Below are 21,987 nucleotides of genomic sequence, written 5' to 3' on the forward strand. Positions count from 1 at the left end.
TATATAAACAGGAGGATGGGATAGGAGGAGGGAAATCTGTGTGTATCTAGCCAGCAGTCCCAAGTGGAAGACATTAAGCTGGATGGTTGAAACAGGTTTGCACCTGCTGGCATCTCCTGTCATATCAAAATCCAGTGATCTGACTAGCTTTGTTCACTACCTCTCTCCTGCCTCTTAAGTGTGTCGAGGTTAAAGGAAGCAACTGTGTTTTACTGAAAGAAATAAGAGGGAAGGACAGATCAAAGCAACTGTGTGATCTAGGGAATCCTTTATGTGTACCTGTTAGCCTCGCTTTGGTTTATTAACAGCCAACGTCAAGCGTTCTTTGGTTTCTCGACTCCGTGGAACAAATCAATATCACATCCCAGCAAGCTGAGTAGTCAGGAAGGAAAGGATGCCAAGGGAAGGGTCTGACCAGGTGCTGCTTCAGAAAAAAAATGGAGACTTGCATTTTTCTTTGACAGAATGACAAAATTAACTTGCCCTGGCCAATTACTCTGCCCACCCCATTCCAAAATACAAAAATTAATCTGTGCCATTCCAAACAGTTACTGAGATGTGCTCTTTCTTGGAGAAGGGGCGAAGTGTGGTGCTGTTTGGATGTTGAGGGGATGTGGAGGTTTAAGAAGTAAGGAAAAGACAGACGGCTTCCTTCCCCCGTCTTCCCTTCCTGAGATCTACTGCACTAAAGAGCTGCCCTTGCTAAATCTGAAAGCTGCTGCAGCGGGTAGACTGGCAGAATATGGTTCAGGAGACCTAGATTCAAATCCTAATTTACCATGAATATCAGGAGGGGTGACTCTGGCCAGTTATGTTCTCTCAGCCTCACCCACCTCAGAAGAAGGTTGTGAGGATAAAGTAGAGACAAAGAGAGCCACGTATGCTGCCTTCCGTTCACTGAGGGAAAAGTAAGGTGTATATGTAATATGTGTCTCTAATCACCATGTATGGGTGTGAAAGTTGGACAGTTAAGAATGCTGACCGGAAAAGGGTGATGCACTCATTCGAAATATGCTGCTAGAGGAGAGCTTTGAGGGTATGCTGGGCTGTCAGAAAGACAAACAAGTGGGTCCTAGATCAAATCAAGCCTGAATGATCTCTGGAGCCAGAAATGTTGAAGATGAGGCTATCCTTCTTTGGACACATCATGAAAAGGCAGAATCCTGTGGAAAAGACAATAATGCTGGGAAAAGTGGAAGCCAGCAGGAAAAGAGGATGGCCAAATATGAGATGAACTGACTCCCTAAGGGAAACCACAAGCTGGTGTTTACAAGAGCTGAGCAAGGCAGTTGAGGACAGGACATTTTGGAAATCACTTATACATAACAACAACATGTAATAAATTGGTAATAAGTACTGTGTTTCCCCGAAAACAAGACAGGGTCTTATATTAATTTTTGCTCCAAAAAATGCATTAGGGCTTATTTTCAGCGGATGTTTAATTTTATTTTCATGTACAACAATCTACATTTATTCAAATACAGTCATGTCATCTTCTGTTTGCTGCACAATGGTGGAGGGCAGGGTTTCACTTAACTGGGGCTTATTTTTGGAGTAGGGCTTATATTATGAGCATCCTGAAAAATCATACTAGGGCTTATTTTCAGCTCCAATTTATTTCTATACAGATTAGCACTCTAAAAATTCTTGACAGGAATTAGTGTGATAGCATATGAGGTGTGGCTATATGGACTCCTGAATCAATATTAATGTGCCTTTTTAAATAGAAGGCATGCAGATGAAACGTGTGTGTTGTGCAGCTTGTGAAACTGGGCAATGGGGCCAAAGCTTGGGGCGGAACACATGCTTTGCCTGCGGAATATCACAGGATCAGTGACTGGCATCTCCAGGACAGGCTGGGCTGATACAAACCCCCATCTGCTAGTGTTGTTTTAGATGTAACAGTTGGCGACCTCTGTATAGCTTCATCTATTCACGTAATTGTGTACGCAGATATTTTGTTGAGATTTTCCTACAGCTCTAGAAAATGTGTGGTCTATACAGATGTTGCTAAACAGGAGTTCTCATTCAGCATGGCCCATGGTGAGGATTGCTGGGAGTTGCAGACTAACAAGTGTCCAGACGGCCGTATGTTGCCTGTGCAAAATGGTGCTGGAGCCGAGGATTTCTGTAAATCCTGTTGGTGGTTGTAGGGTTTTTGAATAGTCAGTTTGCTGATCAGTGGACTGATCTTTTCATGCATAGATCCAAGACTGCTTTGCTGATGTTTGCGCTCTTCTATTTACTTGTTACAGGCATCGGAAAACACATTATCACATTATCCTTAGACATTCTTACAACTGCAGGTTCTGCTGTTGTTTATATTCTTTACATGACTATTCATAGCTTTGTATATATTTTTGTGCCTCTTTTAGGACATCTTTACAGTGCTGCCTTGCTTAACGGCGATAATCCGTTCCAGAAAAATCGCTGTTATGCGAAAACATCGTAAAGCGAAAATAAAAAGCCAATTGGGCTAAAAACTCACCGTCCAATGGGCTAAAAAACCCTCACCGTTCCAATGGGCTAAAAACTCACCATCCAACGAAGTTCCTCCATACAGCAGCCATTTTGGTGCCTATATAGCGAGGAATCCATCCCTAAACACAGCGGGGAGCCATTTTAATTACCTGGTGGCCATTTTGAAACCTCCGATCAGCTGTTAAAAAAACATTGTTTTGCGAAGAATCGGTTCTCGAAGCAGGGAACTGATCATTGCGAAGCGAAAAAACCCTATTTAAACCATCATTATGCAATTGCAAAAGCGATTGCAAAAACATCATGAAGCGGATTCATCGTAATGCGGGGTAATTGTAAAGCGGGGCACGACTGTATTTTTATTCTTAATTTTTCTTCATCATTCTTGTCTTCTCAGTGTAGATCATCAGTAGGTCCTTCTCTTGATTCTTTTATAGAATCAAGACCATTCATAATTTTGTATATATTTTTGTGCCTCCTTAATCATGTCTTTATTTTTATTCCTATTTTTTCTTCATTATTCATTTCCTCCCCTTTATTTAGATCCCTCTCTTGATTCTTTTTTAAAAAGGAATCAGGAGATGATAGGGTGCAGTGAGGCCACAGGGTGGCACTGCGGCTCTTCCTTCAGGAGCTCAGCAAATGGGATCCAAGTGATGTTGCACCATATAGAAAGGCAAGTCAGATGAAAATAAAAACTGGAGAAACGGTTAAGGTGTGCCCTGTATTTCTAATGTTTGGAAATACACTGCTTGTGATAGGATTGTAGCCAGTTATGTTTCTGACACATGATTAGCCATTAAATAGTCATTAAATAGTGGCACAACTGTCATGGCTTGATCCCCCTTGGTTTTTATGCAGGTGGTCTGTGCCAGAGTTTCACTGAGATGCTGATAGCATCATGATGCACAGCCAGCCTTAATAGCATTCTGCAGCTATGGATTTGTACTGTGTGTACATGCAGATGTGTACATTCCACTTCAGCTGAAAAGATTTTGTGCCTATTGATTAAAATCCTGTTTCATAAATTACATCTGAGGAAGAGTGATGACATAACTGGTAGGGGGAGTTTTTCAGTTATTAAAGACTTCCTTCTTTAGACCTGTGGTTGGTTGACTTGTGAGTATTGTGTTACCTTGCATGGAAACCATGGGATGGCAGGAGGAGGTCTTTAATTACAAAAAAAAAATTATCTGTTCGGGAATGTTACCTGATGACAAAGACTTTTTGCTAATTAAAGATGTCCTCCTTAACATCCTGTGGCTTCCATGGCTTCCACCCAATGAAACATGCAAGTAAGACAAGCTGCAGACAAAAGGAGGATGTCTTTAACTACAGTGAAGCCTCGCAAGATGAAAATAATCATTCCGCAAGTCGTTTCATATTGCGAAAATTTTGTCTTGTGAAGCGTGGTTTCCCATAGGAATGCATTGCAATTTAATTAATGTGTTCCTATTTGTCTTGCGAAGCACGGCCATAGAAAAATTTGTTTTGCGAGTCACAAAAATCGCAAAAGGCTTTCTTCTTGCGAGTTTTTCGTTGCGCAAGTCATTAGTCTTGCGAGGCATCACTGTACTTAAAATCTTCCACTAGCAATGATACAATCAGTCGTGTGCTGGCACAGTTTATGCAACGGGATTTTGGCGACTATATAGACCAAGAGAGAGAAACTTCTTCAGTTCTGTTTAGAGAATGTGCATTGTAATGTGCTGTGTAATTACAGTTTTACTGCCATGGCATGGATTTGTGGGCTAACACAGCTTACTGTAAAAACAAATAAAACAATTTAAAATTGGAGCTTATTGCAGGATGCTAAGAATTTCTTACAGATAGTGACCAGTGAAGAAAGACTAAGGCAAATGATCAAGAAATTATAACATGAAATGCAGAAAGCTGAGAATATTTTGGCCACATAATGAAAAAAAAAAGGGGGGGGGAGAACCAGATTGTGACACCCAGTTATTCAAGATACAATATTGGGAAAAGATGTTCAGGGAGGAGAAGAGTTTGTTGGAGACTGGTTTGGAGGCAGTACAACATCATTGTTTTTAGAGCTGCTTCATCCAAGGTCAGAACAGACATAATTAATGGTGCCCAGCTTCTGCTAAGGGAGGAGGCAGAGATACCAGCGGTTTGGCTTTTAACTGGGTTCCATTAGTAAAATACAGACTGTGGAAACCAGCTTTTTTAGAATCTCAGCTTTCACTTTAAAATGAAATAAACAGAAATTTCTAATCTTTGTGGTTGCCAGGGTTTGCTTGAAAGTCTGTGGGTGTCTCAGAAACGAGAAAGCTGTGAAATCAGGTGTCAGGAAAACACCAATTCAGCACCTTGTACGGATTCATCCTCTCTTTCATATGCATAAATCATGGAATTGTTCCGCATTTGTAGCATAAGGTAGAGCAGTAGTATTGGGGTCGGGGCCACAGCCCAGTAGCTGAAGATATCCTTTGCTCCCCTGGGGAACAACTAGCAGGCGGTGTCGATTGTGGACAGAGGACTCTTAATACGTACAGTTGAAAGACTCTGTGGTTCTTCCATGTTTTATTTCCTGAACTCCCAAAGTGGGAAACCAGCAGTGGTTTGCAAATTGAAGATGGGGTTGGCTGGTCTGATCTGTTGCAGCTTATGCAGGGCCTCGTGGCGCAGTGGCTAAATCGCTGTACTGCAGCCAAAACTGTGCTCATGACCTGGGGTTCAATCCCAGGTAGCCGGCTCAAAGCAGCACCCCCCCTTTTTTTAACATGGTTTGCATTTTCATTTAAAATGATGGGGTGCACCCAGCGCTTCAGTACTGCTAAGTTTTTTTCTTTTCTTTTTTGAAAGAGTACATCTTTTACTGTATGGCTTCTAGGTGGCCGATTTCCGGGAGCAGCTGCTTGTGTGTGCAGGGGTCAGCGCAGACCGAGTTGAGGAGTTCTCCTGCGGTGAGTCTCTCAGAGGATACAAAGTGCTTTTCTGTGCTGTAAATTGCAGCCAGCAGGCAGGCCCTGCCTGGTGGATGCTGCAGCACTGTGGGTGGCCAAGTTTGGCTGGCTCTGCTCTTTCCCGCCAAAATGCCAGAGCCAGGGGAATGAAACAGCTTTTCACCTCTGGCTACAGTTTCCTGCAGAGAATCATTGCCACCTTCAGCTGGCAAATGTGTTGCTCTGGAGGTTGGGAGACAAAAGAGAATTTTATTTTTTCTTAAAGCTAAAGATGAAGGAAACTGGCTGGGTAGTTCAGTCGTTTAGGCATCTGGCTGCGGAGCCAGAAATTGGGGGTTCAGTTCCCCCATGGTGTCCCCTGGGTGGCCTTGGGCAAACTGTACAGTCCCAGGGCACCCAGCCTGTGTGCTCAATGGTAGAACTTCAAAACATCTGGAAGGCCATAAGTTGCCCACCCTTGACTTACAAGCTGTTTTGTGTAGACATGGTTGTTCAGCTTTGGTGCCATTCATTCCTTTTCCCTGTTTTTGTTTTATCAGGTCATGTGATTCCCCCAGACAACATTTTACCCATCATACTGTGCAGTGGCCCATCCAATCAGCATCTGGAATTCACCTATGAGAAGAGAGGCCTGCCTCAGATGGTCAGTATTTGTACTTAGCATTCTTCCAAACAATGCAGCTTTCTTTTTGAGAATTCGGATGGCCCATTTTGGCAAGGAACGATAGCCATCGTCTCTGAAAAGAATTGTGATCTGGGTTTAGAACTGAGATAGTGGCCCTTCACAGCTTCTGGAAAATTCAGGCAAGTCCTGGGAATTCATATGATAAAGTTGTATCTTCCTCCTTGCAGCAGATGGGCTGTGATTAAAATTAAACAGAATAGAAAAAGGAGAAAGTATATTCCTTTCTGGGGGATATATAGTTAGTGCCCTCAGCACAAGCAACCTTTTTGTGTGAGTATGTGTGCAGGAAATGTCTCCTGGGTTCATTTTTAGTGAGCTGCTAAGTGGATTTTTTAAAGAAGAAAATTACTTTATTATTTATAATGGTTCTAGGCTTTAAAACTTGTTTAAATTGTTAAAATTATGAGTATGTGGCAGTGTATGAACTGTAGGGAGCTGCTTCTTTTTAAAATGATTGTGTATTAGAATGTGAAAAAGAAGAGGCAGCAGAAGAACCAAGAAGCACAAAGCATAATACTGGAAATTCTGCTAGGCAGAATTCAGAGCTTTATAGTTATTTTTAGTTAGACACTTAGTAGATCCTCTGAGAGCTGAGATACCCCAGCATCTTCTATGACACCTGTTTCCATACCACAATGGTTTGCTATAAAGATAATCATGTGTAGGATGTACTTCAATGAATGTGTTGTTGATTCCAACACTACATGACGTAGCTAAATACTAAGTAAAGTGCTCTCTTCTCTATGCATCCGCTTGACTTGGGCACAATTGGAGTGGACAAATTCCTTGTCCACCTCACTTCTGTTCAGTAGACTCCTTCCCAATTTATACTTTTTCAGTTGTTGGGGTGAACTGGGGAGTTTTGTTGCCAGAAGCTTACTGTATATGAGCCCTGTGGCACAGGGATTAAACTGCAGTACTGCAGTCTAGTCTCTGCTCATGACCTGAGTTTGATCTTGATGGGCTTAGGCAGCTGGCTCAAGGTGGGCTCCACCTTTTCATTCTGAGGCCTGTAAATTGAGCACCCAGCTCACTGGGGGCACAGTGTGTAGCCTGGATAATTAAAACTGTAAACAACCCAGAGGCCGTTCTAGCACTATGAGAAGGTATAGAAGCTGAAACAACAATGACAACAATGATACGCTGGCTAAGGTATGCAGGGCAATAAATTTTTTTAAAAAATAAACAGCTTTTCCAAAGTCTGGCCAAGAGCCTCATCTTGTAGCAGCAGCTGCATGGCAGACATAATGTGATAGGGTAGTTACTCAAAGGAAGACCACGCTGTTGGGCTGGTGTTGTCCCTTTGCTTGATCATGTTGGGTTTTGCCCTGTGAAAAAGCATAATTTCCCTGTTGTAGCTTTCCCTGCTCTGAGGCTGTTGGCTGTCTTGGGCTGAGGAGGGATGAAACTTGAAATAGAGCACCTTTGGTTGAGGAAGGCACCTTTCTAGAAGAAAACACAAAACCATGAAAGGGCTGTCTTCTTTGCTGCTCCCAATGTTGTAGATTTCTCGGCTGACAGCATCAGGCGGACCCAGGCTGTTGAGTGTCTTATATGGCTTTGGGAGGTCCCCTTTGGATGGCGGAGGGGGTAGAGAGCCACATTTTCCTACCCCTCCCTATTCTGCAGCCTTACCTGTTGCGGTGACCCTAAGCGTAAGGCTTGTTCCCCAAAGGCCACATTTATTGCTCTTAAGGGAATCTGTGGCTCTGCTAAATGCAAGATGCAGACCCATCCGGCAAAGCATTTTGACAGCCCTCTTTATCATGCAGGAGAAATTACTTGGAAAGATGTAGTGGTTGATGCAGCCTTTTCTTTGGCGAGTCAAAGCCGCTGGAAACATTCAGTCCTTCATCATGTGATTGAAGCTTGTCAATCTGGGATTGGCAGCTTCTGGGGTGGGAGGGCACATTCATGCCTCTGGACCCACCAGAGCAGTAGGTCTTCCTGCCACTAGTGTCTTACTGAGTTTCACCTTAAACAAGGCGCAAGGGGAGCATGCACCCTGTTGGGAGGTAGAATTGTTGCTGTTTCTTGGTGTTGCATTTCCATGGTTTGGCAATGGGGGTGACAAGAGATACAAGGCAGACTAGCAGGCATAAGAATTGTCCATCTGAGGATGGAGAGGGTCATATTTTTCTCTGTTTTTAGATGGAGGAGACGGGGCGGATTCTTTGCAACCTGTCCAACATTGTCCCAGGGGGGATGGTGTGCTTCTTCCCATCCTACGATTATGAGAAACAGGTGTACACGCACTGGGGGAAGACAGGGCTGCTCGCCCAGCTGGCTGCTAAGAAGAAGGTAATTATCTGTCCAACCCTCGGCCGCTGCCCTAATGCGTTGATGTGGCAGCAAATGCTTCTAAAACCAAAAACTGTTTATTGGCCAGCTGGGGCTTTTTTGCTCTGGTTTTCTTCTACTTTCCTTGTTCTCCTTTCTTGCGCAGTGAAGCAGGGACCCCATTTATATGGCAGATTCCTGCCCTGGATCTAAATTGGATGGGATATTGTTTCACGGCATGTAGCATAGGCATCCTTCAGTCTCGAGAGACTATGGTAATGTTCTCTGTATCGAGGAGTGTCCTCTCCAGAGCATGAAGCCTGGGTAAAATAATACAGAGGATAGGCTGTTACCCAGGTAGTAGATCCCCCCTTTCCACGTTGCTGAAATGGTCCAATGGAAAGGCAAGAGCCAATACAACTGGTTCCAGCGGCATTGTAGGAGTTGGCAGAACGACACGAACTGCCTTCGGGACTCCAGCTCCGGATTTTGCCTTTAGGTTAACTCCTGAAGCCTTTACCATGAGTGGATATAGCCGCAAGGCAGTGGAGGTTTGAAATTGGAGTTTTCCTTCTCCTAGATGGGCTGCCTTCCATGGCTTCTAGAAGCTCGGAAAGTGTAGCATGTTTGTATATGGGAGGGAAGGAGATTTGTACATGCTCCTGTGGTGCGGGAGACCTAATTTCGTTTGGGTTGTATTTTTGAGAAGCAAAATGTAAGCTTTTGAAGTCTTGACAGCTGAATCTTGTTGTTCTCACATATTTCATTTATGACAAATTCCAAGAGATGTGTGTATGAGAGAGAGAGAGAGAGAGAGAAAAGAGGGCAGAGGAGACAAACGCATGCCCTTTTCCTCAGAGCCGTCATTTAATCTCATAGCAACCCTTAGACATGGGTATGGCAGAGAGATTGATTTTTGCCCCAGGCCACCAAGGGAGTATCATGAGCCCTATCGGGGCTACCTAAAGTCAACACAGGAGGAGGGGGAGCAGGGTGGCCCCATTTTGAGAGCAGTGGTCTGGAGAGTTGCATCAAGTGTATGGATACCTCCCTTTGGGCAGAGGGACGGACGGAGATGTTCAACCTAATAAGTAACCCCATGCTCCCCTCTTTTGTGTATTTACTGGGTAGATATAGGAATGTACTCTGATCCTAGCCCCAGAACTGTATACGAGGTACAGATGTTTGAGAGATTGAATACGCATCTCAGAAAAGTAGTTTGTAACTTAAATGAGACTCATTCTAGAATGAGACTAATAGTCTTAAATATGTCAGAGAACTTTTCTCCTCTCTTTTGGTTACATCTGCAGCTCTAAATGGATTTTAACTTTGACTTTGTTCCTCCAAGGTACCTGGTATCAGTTTGTTTCTGTGTTTGGGTAGAAGCCACATCATGGTATCATCTCTGTATGTGTTCATCCCTTTTTTTTGGTCCTGTATAGCAACTAATCCATTATGATTTCAACAGATCTTTCAGGAACCAAAAAGAGCTAATCAGGTGGAGCAGGTGTTGGCAGAGTATGCCAAGTGCATTAAGGTGAGAGAGGGCAGACTGGCAGATGCCTAAGTGCTGGGGAAGGGGTGACCCTTGTGGCTGGACACAACTCCTGCTTCCTCTCCTGTCTTTGCGCCCACCCTGCCATCTCTGGCCTTTTTGTCTGTGTGTACAGCGTTGCAGCCAAGCAGAGGGGCCCATGACGGGAGCATTGCTGTTTTCTGTTGTTGGTGGCAAAATGAGTGAAGGCATCAATTTCTCTGACGACCTAGGAAGGTAAATGAGCAATCAGCTTCTGATTGGGGGTGTGGGATGTTAAGCCCTCCCATCTGATGCAGCTTTGAAACTTGAATAAATGTAAGAAATCCACTCTGAGTGAAAAGTTGGAGTTTTGGATTGCTGGAGGGGAATTCTTGAGCATTAGTCTAGATAGAACATGATGGGAAATGTTTGTTTCTGCCAGATTTTTGGCTGCAGACAACCATCCATTGTCATTGGTAATGCTGTCTAGGACTGATGTGAGCCTTTGCAGAGGCACAAGTTCATTGCCCATTTTTAACCATCAGCAGATGCCTGCGTCCCCTTCATGCCTCCTGTTTAGAGTGTTAAAAATGGTGTGGACATGTGCAGCTGGATTGCAGAAACCCTTTCGTCTGAAATGGAAGGTGGGCCTATTCAAGGTTGCTTCAAACAGCAGCTCTGAAAGAGGCACGGCTTGAGGCTATAATCATCTGCTCCAAGCACGGCTACACTGCCATTGCTGCTGTAAGCACACCAATCTCAGTTGGGAAGCCCGGTCTCAGGAACTTGACCAGGGAATAATGGGTGCTGCCTTGAAGAGGGGCTGTAGTCCAGGAGCACAACATGGTCTCACGTTCCGTCTCCCGACTGGGCTAGGTCCATCTGATTACAAACCAGCTGCCTACAGTCTATGAGATCAATCCATGTGTAGGGAATTGCTCCTCCCTTCACCACCCCCAGCCATAGATTTGTCTTTATTAATTCCCTTTTAGCTCTGTTTGAAACTCTCTAGAGCTTCTGCTCATGATTCTACAAACAGGAAAACTGGCCTCATTGATACACAATATGGTCAATGGACACTAAGGTGAAAAGCATCTATTGAACATTCACATGCAAAGTGGCATTGCAAGGCTGTTGCAAAAGCCAAAGAAATTCCTGCAGGTAATGCGTTTCTTTCTTTCTCTCTTTCATCTCTGCTCTTCTCTCAGGTGTGTGGTTATGGTAGGTATGCCTTATCCCAATATCAAGTCTCCAGAACTTCAAGAGAAAATGGCATATCTTGATAAGACAATGGTAAGAGCCTGTGTCTTCCCAGTTGGCCAAGTCCGTTTTTCTTAACATGTTATTACGGCAAAGCACAAGGGCGTAACTGCTTCATCAGGGCCTCTGTTTCACCAGCCACGTCCTCTTGTTCCATTCTGTATTTTTCTTACAATACAGAATCAAAAGATTAATGCATTGACTGAGCAATTAGAGTGCCGAATCACCTTCTAGCCATCCTTTAAACTCTCCATTCCTTGTTCCCCACAGTGGCATCTCTAGCTTGGTGAAAATGCTATGTAGAGGGTCTTGGGGGTGAATTGTGAAAAGAGAGAGGGACATCTAAAAATAAGCAGTAATGCCGCCTTCCTTTCTTCTTTCCAAATGATGGTATTATTTAACCTTAACCACATTTGGATGGTACACATTTTTGCAATTACAATCAGCTCCTATATACAGATACCCTTTAATTACAACTGAGTTTATTGTGTGTGTGTGTGTGTGTGTGTGTGTGTGTGTGTACTGTACCCTTTAATTACAACTGAGTTTATCAGAGGTGTGTGTACACACACACACACACACACACACACACACACACACACACACACACACACACCTCTCTGATAAACTCAGTTGTAATTAAAGGGTACAGTACAGTCTTCCTCTTAGCTTATCTGTTGAAGGTCATTGAAGTAATTGTTTTCTTTCCACTTGAATTTGAATGCATTCTCTGGAATCAGGAAGCCTCCCAGCAGTTCCGCTGGCTTGAAACTCTGTTTTGGAGCCTTTGTCTCGGGAGGGTGCATGTTTTATTCTCACAGAGGGATATGTTATCCTTAGTAGTTGCTTCAAAGTTAATATGGAATTTCATCCACGCCTTCACTGCTGTTAACTGGAGAACTTCATGCTGTTACTTCGTTTCTGTGAGTGATTGCAAAAATATATACCATCTGAATATGGTTAAGGTTAAATAATACCATCATATAATTACTAATGTACCTTTATTTATGATGCTTATTATTAATTTGCATAGTTTTCCCATGAATCTCTCTCCTTTCCATGGAAGGTAGATTCTGGACCCAATCATTTGAATCAATTGTGCTTTCCAACCCCGTTGCAAGTAGGAGGGATTGTCATGTTTATGTGAAAACAGAGTTAAATAACTTCATCCTAATGAAATAATTTAGCTGATACTGAATTAGTGAATCGTAAGAGTGGCTGAAAGAGAACAACAGGTCTCAGGGCTCATTTGTGTGATACAGAATGCTTGATCCTGTCTCAACAGAACATTGCTTATGTCTAAAGCAATGCGCTAGCTGTGTGTGCCTTGTCTTGAAGGACAAATTCAGCACTGCTTGATGCTTCAGCAGTATCAAATATTTGAGCAAACTTGCCCTGTTGAAGGTCATTGAAGGTTGCGCTACAGGCAGGGTTGTTTGCTTGGGATGATAAGGTTTGTGTCAGCATTTCCCTGTTACAAAGAGTTGTTTGTTTGCAAATGGGGCAGTAAAGTGAGGGAAGGCTTCTTCTGGTTTTCCGAGCAGCAGATCCCAGATACTTCCCTCTAGGACTTAGTCGTCGTCATCGTTTAGTCGCTTAGTTGTGTCCGACTCTTCGTGACCCCATGAACCAGAGCATGCCAGGCCCTCCTATCTTCCACTGCCTCCCGGACTTACTGATGCTTATTTAGCGCTCACACTTAGCAAAGATGTTGGCTTTGGAATCTGTTTTGTCTTCACGTTCACCCCAGTCCTCGACATCCTGACAGTGTCTTCACTAGTTCAGGCAGCTGTCTTTTATTTACCCCTCCTCTTAAGGTGTCTTCCACCCAGCTGCAACTTGGCCTGGAAACCCAGGCCAAAATAGACTTGCCTGGTTCCTTACAGACCCGTCTGCCTCTTCCCCGAGATTAGCAACTGTAAAGGTTGGGTTTTTGATCTTGCTAGAGGTCATTAAGGAAGGCTGAAATTCTGAGGCTGACTTGCTCATGCTATCTTGGACAAGGAAGAAAACAAAACGAGACAAAAACATTGTGACACTTCAGTCTTCACTGTAATTTTAATGTGAGCTTTTACAGATCAAGTCTACTTTCTCAGACATCATGAAAGCTCCCATTAAAATATAATAGTTATCTTTTAAGGTGTCACAACCATTTTGTCTCTTCTTTTGTCTTGCATTATTTCTTGTCTGATATGCTTGTGCAGACTAACATAGATGCTCCTTTGAAAACTCGTGATTTTGTGGTTTTCCCTCCTCAGCCCAAGTCTTCAGGCCAAGCCCCGGGCAGGACACTCATAGAGAACCTGTGTATGAAAGCAGTCAACCAGTCAATAGGTAAGGCTACAGTAAGAGAAATGACGGCCGGGAGAAATTTGATGCTCTCAGAAATGGATCGTTTGTGTTGCCTACCTTGCTCCTGTGTGGTCATTAGCTGCAAACCATTAGGCAGCATTAGGAGTTGTCATCATCATCTGCGATGCCTGTAGCCACAGAGCCCTAACATACCAAAAGTTTTCTGCACTTCTCAGGTTTGAAAACAATTGCTTCTTCCCTCTGGCGGGAACTCTGGGGGCTTCTCAAGAGGAATCAGCAATTCAGGCATGCTCTTGCTGTTGTACATGAGCCCGGCCTGTGGGTCAGTAAAAGCCAAGGACTTGTGCACAAGATTGCCTTAGGACCACCAAAATAACTGGGGGTTAATTAGTTGAGGAGAGGTTCTGGTTTAAAATGGGCTTTGCATGCAGATGGACTTCAGTTCAGTTCTTGCTATAAGGAGCTGAAAGGCTCAAGGAAAGATGGTGACAGATATCTGTCTAAGAGACCTGGAGAACTTTTGCAGGTCAGACCTGACAACATTGGGCTAGATAGATGACTGGTTTGAACTGGGATGAAGTAGCTTTCTATTGTTAACTTAACTTGCATATAGAATTAAACAGTAAACATAAACTGTTTATTATTTATTGCCAGCAGAGTGGATAAAAATCAGTGATTAAAAACAAACTAAGAGGATTGGTTCTTCTTCGTGGCCTCTGTGAATGCACACTAATGGGTTAAATCTGCACTTGTGCAGAGGCCTCGGAATATTCTAGAGCTTAAAGTAACACTTTTGGCTCCGCCCCCCAGGACCTCATGGTCTGCCCGCCCTAACAGTTACCTCAGTTCCATTTTTTCCGCTGCTGCAGTTAGGTCTCCTGGCTAGAGCTCCGTGAAATTATTGGAAATTCCTGGAAAATATTTGGCTCCTGTTCGATTCTTCATTAAGGAAAGTACAAAGACTTTATTATTTAGGAGGGGAGGTGTGCGTTTTGGCCCTTTGCGAGGGTTTTCCCTCTTTCCACCTCCCTTCCCCCCTTCCCCCCCCCCCCCTTGGACTGTTCCCAGGCCTCCAAGGCTTCCTCATCTCCCAAGGTTACTTTTAAAAGCTGCATTGCCTTGGAGAGTCGCACAAAAATCTTTGTGTATGCATTGAAGCGGCCTCTGCGTCCGCAGAACCCGACCCTTTACCTCATATATAACCTAGGGAAAAGAGTAAAGCCTCTAAAACTAAAGCCAAACCCTTAGTTTTATAACCACCGACCCCTCATTCTTCGGCTATTCCTAGCCTGCCACCACAGGCTTCCCCGTCCTTGCCTGTCCTCACTCCTCAGTCTCCTGTTGAGTTTCTTTCCTAGGGCTCTTCACCGCCGTCGTCGGTCCTGCTTCTTCCTACTCCGGAATTATCCCTGCAACATCCTCTCCGAAAAACAAGAAGGTGAAAGCGAAGCATTTGGCGCCATCTTTAGAGATTCCCGGTCTCCGAGCCACTCGGGACCGAAGGTCTCACCCCACGGGGCTCGACATCTTCGCCCCAATAAAGCGAAGAAGCATGCGCCTAAAGAGGACTTGCGAAAAACAAGAAGGCGAAAATGAAGCATTTGGCGCCATCTTTTAGAGATTCCCGGTCTCCGAGCCACTCGGGACCGAAGGTCTCACCCCACGGGGCTCGACATCTTCGCCCCAATGAAGCTAAAGAGCATGCGCCTAAAGAGGACTTGCAACCGCTCAAGCTCTCTAAGAGCTATTTGAGACGTTGGAGGCAGCAAATGCAAAAGCTGTATTATCCGCGTCTGCTATACAGCCTTGCTGCGGAAGCTTCATCCTCCGAGTCCTCCGAGTCCTCATCGGAATCCTCCAATGAGAGTTCGACATCGTCGGTACCGTCCTTCCCTGATATCAGGAGGAAGAGGCACCGATTGGTACCGAGGGAACCTCCGTTACTGGAGATGCCTGAACATCTATGGACCTCCCAGGTCCCCATACTCCCGCGGGCTCCGGTACCAAAGAAAGAGATCATCTCCTGATACCAAAAGACATAAGATGAGATGGTACCATGAAGCCTCCCTGGTACAGGAGGTTAAAACATGCTGGTACCATGCCTTGGTACCAAGCGGAAGGCTAAAACATGCCGGTACCAGGGGATTAAAACATGCTGGTACCATGCCTTGGTACCAAGCAGAAGGCTAAAACATGCTGGTACCAGGAGGTCAAAACATGCTGGTACCATGCCTTGGTACCAAGTGGAAGGCTAAAACATGCTGGTACCAGGGGATTAAAACATGCTGGTACCATGCCTTGGTACCAAGCAGAAAGTTAAAACAGGCTGGTACCAGGAGGTTAAAACATACTGGTACCATGCCTTGGTACCAAGCAGAAGGCTAAAACATGCCGGTACCAGGGGATTAAAACATGCTGGTACCATGCCTTGGTACAAAGCGGAAGGTTAAAACAGGCTGGTACCAGGAGGTTAAAACATGCTGGTACCATGCCTTGGTACCAAGCGGAAGGCTAAAACTTGCTGGTACCAGGGGATTAAAACATGCTGGTACCATGCCTTGGTACCAAGCAGAAGGCTAAAACATGCTGGTACCAGGGGATTAAAACATGCTGATACCATGCCTTGGTACCAAGCGGAAGGTTAAAACAGGCTGGTACCAGGAGGTTAAAACATGCTGGTACCATGCCTTGGTACCAAGCAGAAGGCTAAAACTTGCTGGTACCAGGGGATTAAAACATGCTGGTACCATGCCTTGGTACCAAGCAGAAGGCTAAAACATGCTGGTACCAGGGGATTAAAACATGCTGATACCATGCCTTGGTACCAAGTGGAAGGTTAAAACATGCTGGTACCAGGAGGTCAAAACATGCTGGTACCATGCCTTGGTACCAAGCGGAAGGCTAAAACATGCTGGTACCAGGGGATTAAAACATGCTGGTACCATGCCTTGGTACCAAGCGAAAGGCTAAAACGGGCTGGTACCAGGAGGTTAAAACATGCTGGTACCATGCCTTGGTACCAAGCGGAAGGCTAAAACTTGCTGGTACCAGGGGATTAAAACATGCTGGTACCATGCCTTGGTACCAAGCGGAAGGCTAAAACTTGCTGGTACCAGGGGATTAAAACATGCTGGTACCATGCCTTGGTACCAAGCGGAAGGCTAAAACTTGCTGGTACCAGGAGGTTAAAACGTGCTGGTACGATGCCTTGGTACCAAGCGGAAGGCTAAAACTTGCTGGTACCAGGAGGTTAAAACGTGGTGGTACCATGCCTTGGTACCAAGCGGAAGGCTAAAACATGCTGGTACCAGGGGATTAAAACATGTTGGTACCATGCCTTGGTACCAAGCGGAAGGCTAAAACTTGCTGGTACCAGGAGGTTAAAACGTGCTGGTACCATGCTACGGTACCAAGCGGAAGACTAAAACAATATATGCCCATAAGAAACGCCTGGTACTGAGGAAGTATTCTTAAGGAAGATACTGAATACTGATGATATGAGGAAGGATACTGAAAAAGAAACCAGAAGTCCTTTTTCACTTCTGATGCTCCACTTTCTTCTACTTCCCATGACTCTGACTCTGAGTCTTCTGACTCCATGGCACCAGACCACTCCTCACCTGACCCTGCCAGACTCTGATATTTGTGATGGCTTTCCTCCATCCCTCATTTCCAAATTTCATTCATGTTCTAACATGATACAGAGAATCGATAAGGCTCTTGATTTAACAGTGCATCAACTTCAAACAGAGTCTGATAAGGTTTATGCAGATATTGATGAGGAATCAGTGCCTTCCCTGCGCTTGTCCCTTATCCCATCTTTATTCTGCTTGCTTCAGTAGACCTGGGAAAAGCCCTTCTCTGTCCCTAAAATGTCCAGGCTTGTAGAAAATCTGTACAAGACCTATGGTACCAATACAGATTTTTAACTAGGCATCCTCCTCCTTATGTCGATGTGGACGCCACACAAGCCAGATCACGCTCGAGATCTACTACCACACCGAGCAGCGAGGAGGTTAGAAAGCTCATCTACATGGCAACTATGGGCGCCTACCATGTCAGCCTCTCTAACTGTGCACTACCCTCTCTTCAGGCAGCCCCAGCAGCATTTAATCCGAAAGGGCTTGCTCTCCATTAAGACGCCATGTCCCTCACTCAGCAAGAGAGTGTGATAGCGCATCACATTATCGAGGCCACCTCCAAACAACTCATGACTGGGGTAACCTTGCAAAGACACGATTGGCTAAGTTCAGCCAACATTTATGATTATGTCAGATTTGGAATAGGGGACTTGCTCTTTGATGGCTCTAGGTTATTCGATCCCTAGATGGCCTTCAAAGAATGAGGAAAACAGCATGGTCGTACAACGTTCAGCCTTATAGATCTCCGTTCTCTCTAGGAAGGCCCATTTTAGAGTTCAGCGCCTTGCCATTCAGCTCTCGACGGCGCCTCGAGTATTCACATAGGGGCCGTATTGGAATCTTGGCCGGCAAGAGCTTTTCCTTTCCCAGAATGGCATGGTTTAAATTTGTTCCCTGATATGTCGCTCCCCTCCGTTGTCTTGGATCACAGCCCATCAGGCCCAAAATCTTCGGGGACTCATGATTTCCACCACATCTGTCATAAAGCCCGCGAGGCTCAAGAGGCAGTCCCTACAGCCCTGGCATCTGCCCTGTTTAACCCCATGAAAAATACGCCCTACATATGCCTCCAGATTACTTATGAGCTTGCACACCAACCCTGCTGGTAATCAACCCAGAAGACTTGGCCCTGGAAAGACTGTTTGCTCCACTCCTACCTACCTCGAGAATCACGATAGACTCCAGTCTGGTCGGATGGGACCCCACTGTACCAGTCTTCATATCTACGACACCTGGTCAGTGAAGTAAAACTTTCTCTTTTTAAAAAAATCTGGAATTGCTGGCCATCTTCAAAGCATTTCAGGCGCTCCTAACTCTCAACCTAGGCATGGCTGTCCAAGTTACTACGGATAATGCGACAGCAATGTACTACATCAACAAACAGGGAGGCACCCATTCTCTTCCTCTACTGTACCTGACTGTTCAGTTTTGGGAGTAGTGTCTAGAATTCCACATCTTTCTGTCTGCTGTGCACATCTCCGCCCAGGACTTCACATGGGCAGACCATCTGAGCAGGCAAACATACCAAATACACGAGTGATCTTTGGACCATTGCACATTCATCAGAATCTGCAAGAGATTTTTTTTTTTTTTGGTTCCTCCCTGCCATAGATGCCCTTGCAATTGAGGTGAACAGCTAGTGTGCCATCTATCTTTCACGGCCTGGACTAGGGGTAAACTCTCAAGGAGACGCCCTCATGGTGCCCTGGAAGGGCTGCTTCATGTACATGTTCCCTCCAATACCTCTCCTACTGTGCATAATAGTGAAGATATGACATGACAATGCCACCGTGATCCTCATAGCTCCATACTGACCCATACGGCTGTGGTTCACAACACTGCTGACAATGTCGTCAGGCTCCTTGAGACCCCTGTCTATTCCTCATCTTCTGACCCAGAATCAAGGGAAAACGTACCGTCCAGGTCTACAAGCTCTTCACCTCATGGCATGGAGAATTCCTCCTCAATAAACTCCATATTATCACACTCCCGGAAGCCCTCTACCAATCAATTCTATTTCTGCAATTGGTTGGCATTTACCAAAATTACTACTCGCTACCCTAAATGAAGAGGTTTTCCCATGGTACGGCAAACCTTTACCCTCCATGGGGCCAGTCTATACCACAGTGGACTCTTCACACTGTCCTGAGTGCCTCTCGTATTCATCGTTTGAGCCACTGACCACAATTGCTGGACATTTGTTGACTTTCAAGGTTATTTCTTAGTTGCAGTTACTTCCAGTAGCACTTCAGGTGGATCCTCCCTTCCTACTTTGTCACCTGGACAAAGTTATCCTGTTCCCAGATGTCTCCTTCATACCTAAAGTTTCTACTGAGTTTCATGTTCGGCCGCCTATCAGTCTGCCCACTTTCTTTCCTAACTGCCTACAGATGTAGAGAGGTTTCTTCACCTGCTAGATGTTCGCAGAGCATTATCGTTCTATGTTTGCAGGGCTGTTTTTCCCCCCGCAAATCTAGTCACCTGCGCCCGGTGAATGCTCATTTTACCGGAACTTTGGCTACTTCTACAGCTTTTCCTCAAACACCTGCACAGCTGACATTTGGCCCACTTCGTCAGCCTTCATCTTTCACTATCGCCTGAATCTGCGGGCCAAGGAGGATGTCATTTTTGGACGCGCGGTCCTGTCTGCTGTTTTGCCGTGACGTCCCTCCTCCTATCGGAGGCAAGCTTGCTAATCACCCATTAGTGTGCATTCACAGAGGCCACGAAGAAGAAAGAAAGGTTACTTACCTGTAACTCTGGTTCTTCGAGTGGTCCTCTGTGAATTCACACGTCCCGCCCGTCCTCCCCTCTTTCCGTCACGGCTGTCTCACCTTAGAGCAGCAGCGGAATTTGGGGAACTGAGGTAACTGTTAGGGCGGGCAGACCATGAGGTCCTGGGGGGCGGAGCCAAAAGTGTTACTTTAAGCTCTAGAATATTCCGAGGCCTCTGCACAAGTGCAGATTTAACCCATTAGTGTGAATTCACAGAGGACCACTCGAAGAACCAGAGTTACAGGTAAGTAACCTTTCTATTTTCTTGTTTGTATTGGATTTTTTAAAGATTAAATCAGATTTTAAAAAGTTTATTGTTAAGAGTTTTTTTAAAAAATGTACATCTATAAAAATCACTGTTTAAAAAAGTATAGGCCTTTCAAAAAGAAAGCCTATTTTCCAGTAGTTTTAAAAATGTGTGCATGAAAGCAAGCAAGCAAGAGTGCACTCTGCTGGTAGTGGAAAACCACATGATTAAATCAAGTCTTTCTGAGTACATAATTTGATTTAGATCGAATCCACCTGCACTAAATGCTTACCAGCTTTGGGAGTAGAAATCTGAGCTACTGTTAGTAGAAGAACATAGGGGACTATGTTGGAAGGCAGAGAAAGTTGGGTGGTTATACCCCCTGCTGCCTGAGCTAGTCCTTTTATGAAGCTGCCAGTCATCTGCGAGGCGATTCCCTAATTTGACTTAAAACACTGGATGCCATTAGATGGTAATGGGCTGGCAGGCGTGGTGGGTCATCTCTTTGTGGGTTGTTGTGTCTCTTTCATAGGGAGAGCAATCCGACATCAGAAGGACTTTGCCAGCATTGTGCTCTTAGATCACAGGTACTCACGTCCCGCTATTTCCAACAAGCTACCTCAGTGGATTAAAAGCAGAACCCAGGTGAAGAGCACTTTTGGGCCAGCCTTTGCAGCCTTGAGAAAGGTGAGCTCTGACCCCCCCCCCCCCGAAACTCTGCTTAGCCAAGTGTCAGTCACAGGGGCAGCTGAAACGGGGAGTGATACCATTGCAGAGGACCTGAAGGGGACAAACGACCACATCTAGGCTAATCTCCAGCGTTTCCTGCTGAGGAGTACCCTCCTTTTCACTCTCGATTTCCTTGTCTTTATGTCCGAGGTAATTTTCTGTCTGCTTTCCGTTTTGTAGTTCTACTGGGAAAAGAGATCAACTTGTGAGGCATCCTCTTCGTGATGGGAAGGCATCTGGCTCACCGCTCCCAGCTTCCCTTTGTACAAAGTGCCTTCACTGTGTATGAATATGCCACATGTTAATATTTCACACAAACAATATATTTTTTCTGTGTAATTGAAGATAATTGTCTGATCTTTTGCTGAGGAGGTTTTATTCTAACATCAGACAGAGTTATTTTATTGCCCGGGAGGGGAGGGAAGAGGTCTGAATGGTCACATGAGCTGGACAAGGTGTGGCCCTCCAGATGCTGCTCGATGACAGTTCCAGTCACTCCAATGGGAACAACGGTGGGAACTGTGGCCCAGCTAATCTGGAACAATACAAATCACCCATCCCTGGACTATAACAAATTCATGTGCTTTTGTTGTGTTACTCCTTGCTTCTTGCATCAGTGGTAGTTACCAGTCTTTCCATAAGTCTGGTAATAGAATAGGTTTTGTGCAAATAATTTATGTGCCATCAAGTCGCTCCCCACTTACGGTGAGCAGACTCCAAAATATCGTGTCCTCAGCAACCTTGTTCAGCTCCTGCAGACTCAAGTTTCTGGTTCCTTTAGGACAGTGGTCCCCAACCTTGGGCCTCCAGATGTTCTTGGACTTCAACTTCCAGAAATCATGGCCAGCAGAGGTGGTGGTGAAGGCTTCTGGGAGCTGGGAGTTGTAGTTGAAGAACATCTGGAGGCCCAAGGTTGGGGACCACTGCTTTAGGGAGTCAGTCCATTTGATAATTGGCCATCCTTTTTTTCCTGCTACCTTCCACCCTTCCCACCCTTCCTGCCTTTTCCAGAGAATCCTGCCTTCTCAAGTGCTCAAAGTAGAACAACCTCAGCTTCAGCTGTTCTGTCTTGTAATATATAATAATAATTGCATGCCATCAAGTTCTGACTTATGGTGACCCTTTACAGAGTTTTC

At 45.0% G+C, this 21,987-nt stretch overlaps 1 protein-coding gene across 4 annotated transcripts in view; it reads left to right on the forward strand.

Moving 5' to 3' along the window:
- The window catches only part of DDX11 (DEAD/H-box helicase 11), a 52,638-nt gene extending 31,448 nt beyond the window's left edge, over positions 1-21,190 (forward strand). For all 4 annotated transcript variants that reach the window (XM_020789058.3, XM_072999891.2, XM_072999888.2 and 1 more), the window contains 9 exons: positions 5,333-5,405; positions 5,945-6,048; positions 8,242-8,391; positions 9,839-9,907; positions 10,041-10,141; positions 11,095-11,179; positions 13,405-13,480; positions 20,655-20,809; positions 21,032-21,190. In XM_020789058.3, coding sequence (XP_020644717.3) covers positions 5,333-5,405; positions 5,945-6,048; positions 8,242-8,391; positions 9,839-9,907; positions 10,041-10,141; positions 11,095-11,179; positions 13,405-13,480; positions 20,655-20,809; positions 21,032-21,076 — 858 coding nt within the window. In that variant the 3' untranslated portion in view covers positions 21,077-21,190. The remainder of the gene's footprint in view (positions 1-5,332; positions 5,406-5,944; positions 6,049-8,241; positions 8,392-9,838; positions 9,908-10,040; positions 10,142-11,094; positions 11,180-13,404; positions 13,481-20,654; positions 20,810-21,031) is intronic.
- The last annotated feature ends 797 nt before the right edge of the window (positions 21,191-21,987 follow it).

The sequence above is a fragment of the Pogona vitticeps genome, chromosome 5, assembly GCF_051106095.1.
Source record: "Pogona vitticeps strain Pit_001003342236 chromosome 5, PviZW2.1, whole genome shotgun sequence".
NCBI classification, from domain to species: Eukaryota; Metazoa; Chordata; class Lepidosauria; order Squamata; family Agamidae; genus Pogona; species Pogona vitticeps.